The 12,476-nt window shown below is 48.3% G+C and overlaps 1 protein-coding gene across 1 annotated transcript in view; it reads right to left on the reverse strand.

The window, feature by feature from the left end:
• Window positions 1-12,476, reverse strand: part of LOC130260249 (voltage-dependent N-type calcium channel subunit alpha-1B-like) — a 155,476-nt gene that overhangs the window by 118,684 nt on the left and 24,316 nt on the right. The window contains exons 6-7 of the mRNA XM_056505472.1: window positions 7,117-7,232; window positions 477-533 (exon numbers count right to left, since the gene is read on the reverse strand). Of these exons, the coding sequence (XP_056361447.1) occupies window positions 477-533; window positions 7,117-7,232 (173 nt within the window). The remainder of the gene's footprint in view (window positions 1-476; window positions 534-7,116; window positions 7,233-12,476) is intronic.

Below are 12,476 nucleotides of genomic sequence, written 5' to 3' on the forward strand. Positions count from 1 at the left end.
TGGCTGGCGCATCCTAAGAGCTGTCGGGGCTGGAGGCACAGGGGGAGCATCCCCGTGGCCTCGCTGCTCGGCTCCTCCGGCCGTCCTGCCACGCCGGGCTCGCACGTCGGAAGGAAGGATCACCACACCCTGTTATGTCTTACTGCTTACAGCTAACAGGGGGCTCAGTCCCTGGGTCAAATCCGCTCGCAGCCCTGCCTTCTCTCGGTCAGCGCATTCGCTCTTCTCCATCCTTGCGCAGCCTGTCCCCCCTGCACACACAGCCAGCCACCCTCGGCAGGGCGTGGGCACCGACCCCGAGGGCACATCCCCATCCCGGGCCGGTGTGGGGTGTCCCATAACTGCTCCTCAGCCCCGGGAGAAGCGGCTCTGTGGCCGGATTTGCGCCGGGTGCATGCGGGAGGATCCGCGTGGCAGTGACAGCAGTGGAACCTCTCCCGTGGCACAGGAGGAAAACGGCCAGCAAAGCCACCTACCGTCCAGAGGGGACTTCTCCTCCGCGTTCTTGTCCTCCTCGGCCAGCATGACCTCCTCTGGAAAAGGAAAAGCGGGCAGGGTCGGCTCAGGATGCTCCCAGCCTGTCCCGGTGCCACCCACCCATCCCCGGCAGACTCTGCAGAGGAATTCTGGCCTCGGGGATGTTTCTCAGCCCGTGTCCCTCCGGCACAGGGGAAGGATTCCAAACAAAACCACTTCCCCTGTGAGATCCATCCCCCCTCTGCGGGTTCCTCACCAGCTCTCATCCCCACAGCACCTCTGCAGAGCAAGGGGCTTCCTCCAGACCAGGCTGGACCACAAGTCCCCAAAAACCTCAGGAAGGTCCCTCCTGGCCACCCACAATGGAGACAGTTTGGGAAAGATGCTCCACACCCATCACTGCTCTTTTGTCTCCAAAAAATCAGGGTTCAGCCATGGGGAGCAGAGTCGTGGCACAGGGTGAGAGCAGCAGGGCCACACGGCAGGAGACTCACTGTCACCACAGAGCCATCACATCAAATCTTTGTCCAAATAAAATCCAAGTTTTCCATGAGGGAAATCTGCCTGGCACACTGATTGCAACACCACCCTTCCATTCCTCTGCAACTCATCTCCAAAATACAACCTTGCACTTGCCTAAACTTAAAAAAAAAAAAAAAAACAAGAAACACTAAAAACCAACCTCCTAAAATGGAATAATTTTTATCTGTGTGAAAGACAACCCAATTTCCTGAGGTTTCCCAGGTCACTGCCACCCCATGGCAGATTTGCAGTGCTGTGCCAATACTTGAGACCTCGCTCAGAACCACAGATTTTTAGTTTGCTGCTGGAAACTGATGTGGGGATCTGCTAAAGGACAACCCAAAGCAAACAAAACATTGAGTTGGCAGCTGGTAAACTCCACCCTTCCTTCTGTTCTTATACATGGCAAATTCACATGCCTGTAATTCCATCAGTGTGATTTGGGCTCTTACTAAAACATCTGACACAGTGTTCCCACCAAATTTTTACTTTAAAGCCAGTCTAGATGGAAGAGTAACTTCAGAAAAATAAATACAAACAAACCAGAGGCCAAACATCAAAGTGTGTAGCTGAGAGCTGTCTAGAAGGATCCCACAGGGATCAGCCTTATATAAGCCCATATAAGCCACACAAACCTTATATAATCTCTTTATTAATCATCTGGGAGAGAGAAGGAATGATACTTTAATAAGACAGCAAATTGAGAAGGCTGAAAAATAATACCAAGGACTGAGGGAGGCTGGAAACCCAAAGAGATGGGAAGGAAATACAAAAGTAATGCACCAGAGATGTGAAAGAAAGGAGAGGGTTAAAAAATTGGAGGAGCTCTGATTTTAAGCTGCATTTTAAAAGGTATAAAGTCCTTCCAAAATCCCACAAATTGTGCCTTCAATTCCCACCTACCATTCAGGTGGTTTTCAAGTCTTCTTAAGACAGGTCAGGAGAGTGAAATGGGATATTTTGAACAGGTCAAGAAATTTCTCTGACCAACCAGCAACTCACACCAAGAGATTCTTTTGAAGTCCTCCCCAGGGAAAACCCTACTGATGTTCAGGGTTAAAATATGGGAGGAATGAAATGGCAATTCCCAGTCTGAGTGCCCTGAAACCCAAGGAAGGGATTGGCTAGGCAGGGACACCCTTCCCAAAGGCTGTACTGGATTCTCACCTAGAAATTACCCTTACAAGACAATTCTGCAAAACTTTGCCCCAAATTCAGGGTCCTGAATTGGTTCCAAAACAAATCTCCATCCATAAACACAGCTGGGCTCAGTTTTGCTGTTCCTTTTAAATAACCCAACCCTTTTTCACCTCTGAAATTCCCTCCAGCCTCACTGCAGTGCTCCCAGGTTCTCTCCCTTGATAACTATTCCTGCCTGCCTCGTGTCCTCTGGGAATCCAAAGCACCACAGCAGCCCCAGGAGATTTTCAAGGCTAAAAAGAGAGCTCAGCAGGTCACTGAGCACTGCTAGGAAGGGTTTTTAACCATCCTGACAGAGGCTCACGAGCTGCTTTGCCTTTAGTCATCACTAACAGAGCCTGGAAGGAGATAATTTGGCACCTGAAAAACCCCCCAAAAACGGTGCCTCTGCTTTAGGAGGGATGTTCAGCAGAAAGATGGGGCCAGATCAGCAATTCTGAGCCTCCAAACAAAGGCTAAAAGGTTTTGCCAGGGTATCAGAGCCAGGGGTGTCTCAGCAGCAAGAGGAATTTTTGATCATTAAGTGCTGGGTGTGACTGGGCTGGAAATAAAGGCAAAGCAGCCAAGATCGTGGTGCCCCTTCTCCTTCTCTTTGGAGTGGGGAGAGAGGACACTGGGGGCTCAAAGGAGCAGCAGATTACTGGAAATACCTGGAAATAACTCACACTCAACAGGCAACAGAGGTGAGGAAAAACAAAGACTAAATGAATTTAATTTCTGGCTGGGTAAATAGAAAAAGTTGATAAAAATGCAGCCCTCAGAAGTGGCTGTCACACTCTCCCAGGGAGCTCTGCCTGGTCTCCGTGGCAATTCCCCTGCCTTGGCATCTCACACAGGGCTCATTGCTGGAGGTGTCTGTTCCCATCCCTACCCAGGGGCTCAGGGCTCTGTTCCTCTAAAAAAGCTGAAACCTGAAGCTCAGAAAGCTCTGTCGTGACAGAAGATGAGAGGATAACCATTCCCAAAGCCTGGCACTCCAGGAGAACAGAAGCACTCCAGTTTTGTGTGAAAAAAGGTGGATTTGGAAAAAATTAAAATGCAAAAGACGTGAAACTTGATGAGCCCTGGACAGGAAGACTTTGAGTCTCTCAGCAAAGTGTTTTCCAAATGATTCATGTCCTTGTAAGATAAGAGAAACATCTTCAAAAGAATATTTGTGGGCTTATAAGCTCTTTACTCTGTGTGAAGAACTTGTAGTTCCCTGTTCTCCAAAAATTCCAGCCTTGGAGTTCCTGCAGTTCTGCAGAGGAGAAAGCAGCAGGGGCAAAATCATTTGCATGGATTGCATCCATTGCTTTTCTTCCCCACTTTTTAATTCCTCTGGAAAGCACAGCTGCCTTCAAACTGAAGGAGGGCAGGGCTGGATGGGATTTTGGGCAGGAATTGTTCCTGGGAGGGTGGGCAGGGCTGGCACAGGGTGCCCAGAGCTGCCCCTGGATCCCTGGCAGTGCCCAAGGCCAGGCTGGATGGAGCTTCCACCCCAAACCAGTCTGGGAATCTGAGATAATTCAAATTACAGACATTAATGGGAAACATTAAAGACACTTCAGAGTGGTCAGTGAGCAATAACCACGATGTTAAATTACAATTATTGTTGGCTGTGGGGAGGTAGGGCACACACAAAGGAGTTATTTTAGTCACTCACACTTCCCTTGGTGCTTAAACAACCCTTGAGGTAAAAACCTGAACACTACAAACAAGGGCACCTCCTGTCCAGCTCCAGCAGCTGCACAGAATATGTAAAAAATTACAAAGCAAAACCCATCTAGGGATTAAGACATCATTTTATGAAGTACTGGAATGCAGCTTTCCACTCTTTCTGCATCAAAAATAAATGAGTGGGGAAAAAACCAAACAATCCAAATGCTCAGGGAGGATATTAGAAATACTGGAAACCTGGTGAGGTGTGCAGGGGAAGAGAAGAGATTGGGCTGATTGGTTCTGGCTGCTCCAGAGCAGGAAAAAATAAGATGAAACAAGGTAGAGGGAGATTAGAAAAAGAAAAGTCATTAAAAGAACTGAATTTTTCCTCCAAGGCAACAGATTTCAAGTGGGGGCAGGACACAGCTGGGTGGGGTTGGTTTACTTTTTAAAATCAAACTGAGTGTTAACATGTGGCACTCTTTGCTCCAAGAGTCAACGAGGTCAAGGCTGGCAGAAGGATTTAAAAACAATTAGATATTCCCAGGAATAATAACAAATCCTCCAGAGTTCCATTAGTGCAGAATCCCAGGAGTTTCTGCTCTTCCCTTTATGCAAACAGCTCCTGCCTGGGGCTGCTGCAGGGGATTTCTGTCCACTCCTGGCTGTATCTGCCCTTCTGAATCCTGCCCAAGGAATTCCAGATCATTTCCCAGCTGAAATCCCCAAAACAGATCTGGGAAATCCCCAGACACAGCACAGTCCCAGTTTTCAGTGCCTCACTCCTAAAGCCTGGATTCTCTGCTCTGCTTTGCCTTCACACTTTGCATTTTTATTCAAAGATTTTATTAACACAGCTAAGCTGATTTTAATTACTGGTATTATTCAGCTGTACTAGGAGGCTCTTTTATATTCCTATTGTATTCTCAGCAATGCCTTTCCAGAGTATTTTTAACATTCCCTGATTCAGCTCTTTTGCATGCACTTCCCTGTTCCACAAAACCTTCTGCATCGTGTGTTATTAGGCTAAAAAATGTGCATTTTCCAGCTGTTTCACTCGAGATTGGTGTGGCATTTATTCAGCCCTGGCAACAAAGAAATGGAAGAGACAGGAATTCCCACAGGAAATGGAATTGGAGCAGAGGTTGACTGTACATTTTATAATTTCTCCATCCCAAGTTGCTCACAAGTTCAGCTGGTGATGGGCAGAGCAGGCCCCAAAGTGACACAAAGCCACCCCCAACCCTGCAGGGGAATTCTCAGCTCTGTTTGATTGATGGAGATCAGGAGTTAGAGACCAAAAATCACCAAGAGCCTTAAAAGCAAGACAGGGTGAGAAAGGGAGAAGCCCAGAGAGCCCTGCTCCAGCCACGGGGCAAGCCAGGAATTAATCTGAGTTTGAGGCTGCACAAAAGCTGTAAACTAATGAGAAGACAAATTCTAAATGGAAAAGAAAGGGAATTCTTTATTTTCTGATTCCTCCAGAAGCACAGAATGAAGGGTGGCTGCCTGAGCTGCTGCTGAAGAGCCACAGTGAATAAAAGTCTGACAGCACAAGTGGCCCTCCATGGTCACCCTGAGCAGTGCTACAAGAAATAATGGGCTTAAAAAGCACCACATAAATTGATGATATTTCTATTTTACATCTCAGTTGTAAAGAGCAAAAATTAAGCTGATCTGTCTAAAATGACACCAGGAATCCATTTGAGAAACCAGCACTTCTTTTCCTCCCCATCATTGTTTTAAAAGGTCTTTTCACTTGGCTCAGATGTTGAAAATCAAGCAAGGAGGAAATCACCTCCTGTTTGCTTGATGCTGCATGAAAGAATTGACTGTGGTTATGTCAATATATAAATATCAGCTCCTCCATGAGGCAGGAAGGTTATTGGTAATTGTTGCAGTCTGATAAAAATGCTATTTTCTGTTCAATTAATATCTGGGTCCTAGTTAAACTTGCTCAGGCCTTGCAATAAAGAGCAATATTCAGTTTCAGTGGTTATAAAGCAATGTTAATATGGGATGGGGGGAGTTTTGTGCACATGATCTTTGTAGCTCAGCTGGGTTTCACCAGCACAGAAAAAAGGCTGAGAAAGCAGCTGGGGCAGTGTCCCAGGTTACAATGTAAAGATGTGCCCAAAAGTGTGGATTCTATCACCATCTGTTAAACCAGCAGGGATCCTTATCTCTTGGGAGATATCTCCTGCTAATGGGCCATCTTTAAACCAGCTGGGCAATCATCTTTATCTTCCCACAGCCCATCCTCCCTCCAGGAGATATCTCCTGTTAATGGCCAGTGAGTCCCAGGGCATGACTGATAAAATTCCATCATCCCACTGGGAGATGCTCCAGCCAGGGGAGGAGCCAAGCCTTTCCTACCCAGATAAAAACTGAGATTTGGACACCAAGGCTGCCCTTACCCACTGGTTTCCAGAGGACAAGAGCTACCAGACCTTTCTACAGGATCACAGCTTCAACAAGAACACTCCATCTGGACTGCTGCCACCACCCTAACTAGGGGATGTCAGGTTCTATTCTCTGTCAGAGGTTTTCTTTTCTATTATTGCATGTATTATATGTTTTTTCCCTATTAAATTGTATTTCTGACTTGAAGTCTCTCACTGGTTTTGCTTTCAAATCAGCACAGGCAGGGAGTAAATAAAACAGCAATTACTCATGGAAGGGAACAGTTCCCCTCTGTGCAGCCTTTGGGCACTCGATCTCTTTTTATATTATCCTGTGGTAGGACAATTGCTTTGATCTCAGCAATAAAGTTGGCTCAGCTCCTTTAGCTTTGCTCAAACCAAACTGAGATCTTTTTGCAATAACTTTGGTGCAAATGCTCAGAAAGAATTCCAACAAAACCAGCAAGTGCTGGCTGGGGCCTCCCCAGGCTTGGCCACACCAAGGGCTGTGGTAACTGTAAATGAGACTGATAGTACTGGGGATTTAATTAGCAGATGCACTTTGATGAATTCCTCAGCAAGAGCAAACAGAGCTTTGAAGATTACAAGAAGATTGGATCAAGTCTGGCTGGCAGGAAAGACTGAACTAAGTAGAAATGTAAAGTTTAGTCTGTGTGATGTTTAACCCAATGAATGTAGTAAAAGTCTTCCTGAAAATGCTATATAAGCATGTGCAGCTCACCGTAAATTCAGATTCTGATCACAAACCAGTGTCTCTCTCAATTAGTCAATAAAGGATTAATTCTGGAGCCCACCAGCAGGCCTCACTTGCCCCAGAGCACACCCAAGCAAGCCCAGGAGGTTCCTGCCTCACCTGCTTTGAAGATCCACTCCAGGTACCCGTTGAGCTCCCGCTCGATCTGCTGCTGCCGGCGCAGCTTCAGGAACGCCCGGCGGTTCTCCACCCGCTCCCGCTCCTTGGCAAACTCCCTGGGGAGAGAAGAGAGGAAAACCCATCACAGGCAGGCACAGCCCTCCCTCAGCTGCCAGAGGAGTTCAGGGAGCCTCCAGGATGGGAGGAGGGGGTGGAAACCACAGCAAGGGAATTATTGTTGTCCAACAAGTTATTCCTCAGCTGCTTCTCTGCCTCTCTCATCCTGGAAAGGAGCTGAAAAATTCCATGTGCATGCTGCACAGCCAGTCATGAAACACAAATTATCATCCTCAGAGATAAAAATCATCCTCCAGCTCTCTCCACAGCACAAGTCTCCTCTAGAAGATTGTCACAGACATTCTAAAGGGAACTACTCTTCCGTTGTCTTCCTTCAAGTTTTCCCAGGCTTCAGGTGATTGTGACAAGCTCAAATCAAATGAGAACTGAGTGGGGATGGGTTGAGGTGAAATAGCCCAGATGTCCAGGGCTGGGGGTAAAAATGATCCTGCTATTTGCTAAAATCCCATGGAAAGCAAGAATCTAGATATCAGCACTAGGACAGGGCAGGCAGAAAGGAAAGGTCATCCAACCATCTCAGAAATCGTGTCCAGCTACATCCTGCTGGTCTAGCTTGAAATGAAGGTGACAAAAAGTGCAGCCACCAGCCTGACATGCTCACACTGGGGCCTTCCCCAAGGTAACTGCTGGCACCTCTAGAAATTTTCTGATTTTCTGGACACATGAGTGTGTCCAGCACCTACAATCCCTGTTTTAAGCACACACTGGAGTTTCTCCCACGAGAACAGAGTGTAGATAAATGAGGGATCATGAGGCAATCAGTCCCCAGCACACCTTAACATTTTTTGTGTCCTTCACACCTTCAGTTAACTATTAATTAATCAGCTAACTAATGATTTTTACTAAAATCCCTCCTAATCAGCCCACACGGGCTCATCAAAAGCCAGCAAGGAGCAGGAATTGGGAAAAGGTGGAATAATGGGGGGAAAAGGAGCTCCAAGTGCCAGGGACAGCTTTGCATTCACGATCTGCAGCTGCTCCTTCAAAGGTGCCACTTTTGCTTTGTTTGGCAGGAATGTGACCCACAGAGAGGGGACTGAGGGAGTCCTGGCCCTGATGGGAGAGCTGAGCTGGAATCTTCATTTTGGCAGCACATCATGGGCTCCTGACTCCCCTCTCCTTGCCAGGACAGCCCCTGACCCATCCTTGGAACAGAGGGAGTCAAAACTCTGAGCTGAGAGCTCCTTGGCGCTCAGCACATCCCCAGGGTGATCCAGGATCCTGCACGAGTCTCCATTCCCTTTTCATGCTCTCATCCCTGCTTCAGCCCCTGCTGCCTGGGGCCAGGGACCTTCCCTCAGTCTGGATTTGTGTCTGGAGCAGGAGCAGTGAGATCACACAGCACGAGGTGACAACGTGCATTTCATTTTCCAGGCGTGGGATTGCGGGCTTGCATCAGCACAGAGCTCCCAAAGGAGGAGACAACAGCAGTGGGAAGTTTCCTGGAGGAGCCCCGAGGGCAGGAAGGGCAGCAGAGGAGCCATGGCACTGCTCCCTCACCCCTCAGGAACAGCAGAAGGAGAGATCCTTGCAGAGCTTTTCATCTTCTGCCAGGTCCTGTCTGGCCTGAGGACAGTAAAAGTTACCCAGGACTTGTCCCTTTTATCACAACTTTATATTGCAAAATCACAAAACAGAGAGGACCCACAAGGATCACAGTCCAAAATCTCAAGTGGAAGGTCTGTACTTTGAAAGTGTAAGAAAATGAGGGAGAAACTGCTGAAGTTGCAAACCTTCAGCAATTTCTGTCCAGCCAAACACAGATCTGCCAATGCACCAGTGGGGTTAAAGCCACCTGTGCCCTCCTGCTCCCTGTGACTGGCAGCTTTGAATCCCAGACTGGTTTGGGTTGGAAGGGACCTCAAAGCTCATCCAGTGCCACCCCTGCCATGGCAGGGACCCCTCCCACTGTCCCCAATGTCCAGCCTGGCCTTGGGCACTGCCAGGGATCCAGGGGCAGCCACAGCTGCTCTGGGCACCCTGTGCCAGCCCTGCCCACCCTGCCAGGGAACAATTCCTGCCCAAAATCCCATCCAGCCCTGCCCTCTGGCAGTTTGAGCCATCCCTGTGTCCTGTCCCTCCATCCCCTGTAAAATGTCTCTCTCCATCTTTCCTGCAGCCCCTCCAGGCCCTGCCAGGCCACACTGAGCTCTCCCCAAAGCTTCTCCTCCCCAGTGAACAATCCCAGCTGTCCCAGCCTTTCCTCCAGCAGAGCTGCTCCATCCTCTGATCCCCTGGTGCCTCCTCTGGGCTCTGCAGCAGCTCCAGCTCCTCCCTGTGCTGGTTCCAGCTCTGCAGGTGGGGTCTCACCTGAGCCCAGGGCACAGGGGCAGAATCCCCCTGCCCTGCTGCCCAGGGTGGGCTGATCCAGGGGTTGTCCTGACCCAGGGGCAGCTCCTGCACTGGTGACACCTCCTGAGTTCTGTGGCCACTGCTCCAGCTTCTCCAGGTCCTTGTGCAGGCTCTGCTGTAGGAGTTGGGGATGTGACTTCCAGGAAAGGCAGTTCCTTGGGTCTTTGCCCATTAAATTCCTTCTGAATGCTCCACAGCTGCTGCTCAATCAGCTTCAAGACTGGAGGGTCTTGATTTAGGATCGTCCTGGTGAAAGGAGCTCCACTTGTTCTTTCTCATTTCAGGAGATGGGAGAGAGGTTTGGTGAAGCTGGGACTTGTTAAAAAGAGAGTTTTCTATATGAAATGCAATAATAAATGATGCGTGTCTCTTCCACTACATCCATCACCATTCAGGAACTGAAATATTCCCCATTTGCTGCAACTGGAAAACTCCTAGAATTTCCCTTTGAGAGCTCTTCAGCAAATTTCAGAACACATTCAAAGAAATGGGGGGAAATTATATCAAAATGCCATATTTCATCTAAAAATATTTCAACTGAAGTTTCCCTGCCAGCTCCAAATGAAAACACAGAGAGCCCCATGGGAAGGGCTGGGAGCAGTAAATAGGTTTTCTCTTTTATTCAGCATAATTCCCATTTATGCCATTGACTTGCAAAAATCTCCCAGAAAGGAAAAGCCTGGGCAGAAATTTGCTGCTTTCTGCCCAGTTTTGCCTCCAGGATTTTTTTTCAGAGCTGGTTTTTCACCTGTTGGCCATTTCTGGAATGTGTAACGATGTTTTTTGTGAGGCTGGAGAGGTCTTGGCACACAGTAGAGCGCCCAGGGCTGGGCTGGGTGGGGTTTGGAGCAACCTGGGACAGGGGAAGGATTCCACAGAGCCAGCAGGGACAAACAGGGTTCCAGGGCAGTGGAACCACATCCAGCCAGGCCCCTTGTGTCACATTTTTCTCCTCCAGAGTGGCCGGTGCTGAATGTCACCAAGGGATGGATGGGGGTTGCTCTCCACCTTGGTGGGTGGAGGAGTGAAATCAATCTCGGTGTGAAAGATGCACTGAAACAGCCACTCCAGGGCAATTCCAGAGCCCTCAACCACACAAGAGACAGAGTATATAACCACCAGGGTCAGTAAACATAATAAACTAATAAAATTCATACAGGTACTTTATCCACGCTGGCCCTAAATTAAAAATTCTGTCACACAAAAGAGAAAAAAAAACAACAAAACAAAACCAACAAACCACAGTCTTCATCCCCTGAGTGACAGCAGAGAGCTGGGATGGAGCATCCTGATGCTCCTGCTGCTCTGGGTTTCACGGCACACGCCCAGGGCGAGGCTGATCGCATCCCCAACCTCTGCAATTCACGTTTGCTGCTCAGAAATCAGCCAGAAAAATCAATCAGCCACAAAAATCAGCCAGAAAAATCAGCCACAAACGCTTCCCACCGGCGGGGAAAGGCAGGGAGAGATGAGACAGCACCGCTGCCATCCCACCGCTAACAGTGCTGGTGATTAGCGACTCCTAATTACAGCACAGGTAATTAGCTCCTCATTGAGAAGGATCCCACGTCCGGATCTCAGGAAATCTCAGACTTTACACAGGAGAGCAGCACGTCCGCGGAGCTGGAGCGTTGTTGAGAAAGGAGCAGATCCTGGAAGGACTCCGCTCCTGGAAAGCAGCCGTGGAGAACTTTTCGGAGTTTCAAGTCTTCGAATTAGCATCAAGTAAATAAATAAATAAATAAATAGATAAATAGATAAATAGATAAATAGATAAATAGATAGATAAATAAATAAATAAATAAATAAATCCAGTGAGTTTTAGGATTGGCTTCGTCTAAGTACATCCAAGGAAAACATAAAGCCGAGCCTGGGTGGCAGGTGACACCTCAGGAGCCATGGGGACACTTCAGAGGGCTTGGGGACATCTCAGTCCCATGGGGACACCAGTCCTGCCCGTGGGCACACAGCCCTGGCCCTGCAGTGGCTCCCCCAGGTGCAGAGGTGAGGGTCTTTAGGGGGGGAAATGGGTGTGGATATCTCCGAAATGGTTTAAATGTCTCTCCCAATCTCAAGCCACACAAACAACAAAAGCCAACAAACAAACAAACTCAGGTTTGTTACAGAACCCAGAATCTAACCAGCTTGAGTTCCTAAACTTCAGGGTAATGAGAGAAATGGGTCAATGACCCTGAATTTCAGGAATAACCACCAAGGCCTGAATTTTTAATAAACTAATGAAATTCTTACAAGTGCTTTATCCACACTGGTCTTAAATTAAAAATACTCTCACTCCAAAGAGGGGGAAGAAAAATCAAAAACCACAATCTTCATCCCCTGAATGTGTGATTAACTTTCTGTGTGACAGCAGAGAGCTGGGATGGAGCATCCTGATGCTCCTGCTGCTCTGGGTTTCATGGCACATGCCCAGGGCAGAGGCAGCAGCTTGTGCAAAACCGATCACATCCTCAAACCTCTGCACTTTCTGCACCTGGGGGGAAAGTGACGGGTCCAAGGGGTGGAATATGAGGAAAAGAGTAAATTCCTAGTGCCTCAGCAATGGGGAAAGGAAGAGGGAAACACACAGCTGGGGATAAAAGGAGGTTGCACCCTCCAAAACCTCGAGAGAGAAACCCTGCAGGACAATGCCCCAGGGGAATACTCCCTTTAATCAGCAAAGCTGCAGCACTCCTCTGTCCCCTTCATGGACACTGGCTTTTCCCAGCGGGATTTTCCACACCCTCAGAGGCTGCAGTGGAAGTGCAGAGATCAGAAGATTCTCCTTCAGCACCCCAGACACTGCTCAGATAATAAAGAGGTGAGAGCAATGCAATGTCATCTGCATCTGTCAGTAAAACCACACTCCTTGT

Source organism: Oenanthe melanoleuca, chromosome 17, assembly GCF_029582105.1.
Source record: "Oenanthe melanoleuca isolate GR-GAL-2019-014 chromosome 17, OMel1.0, whole genome shotgun sequence".
Taxonomy (NCBI): Eukaryota; Metazoa; Chordata; class Aves; order Passeriformes; family Muscicapidae; genus Oenanthe; species Oenanthe melanoleuca.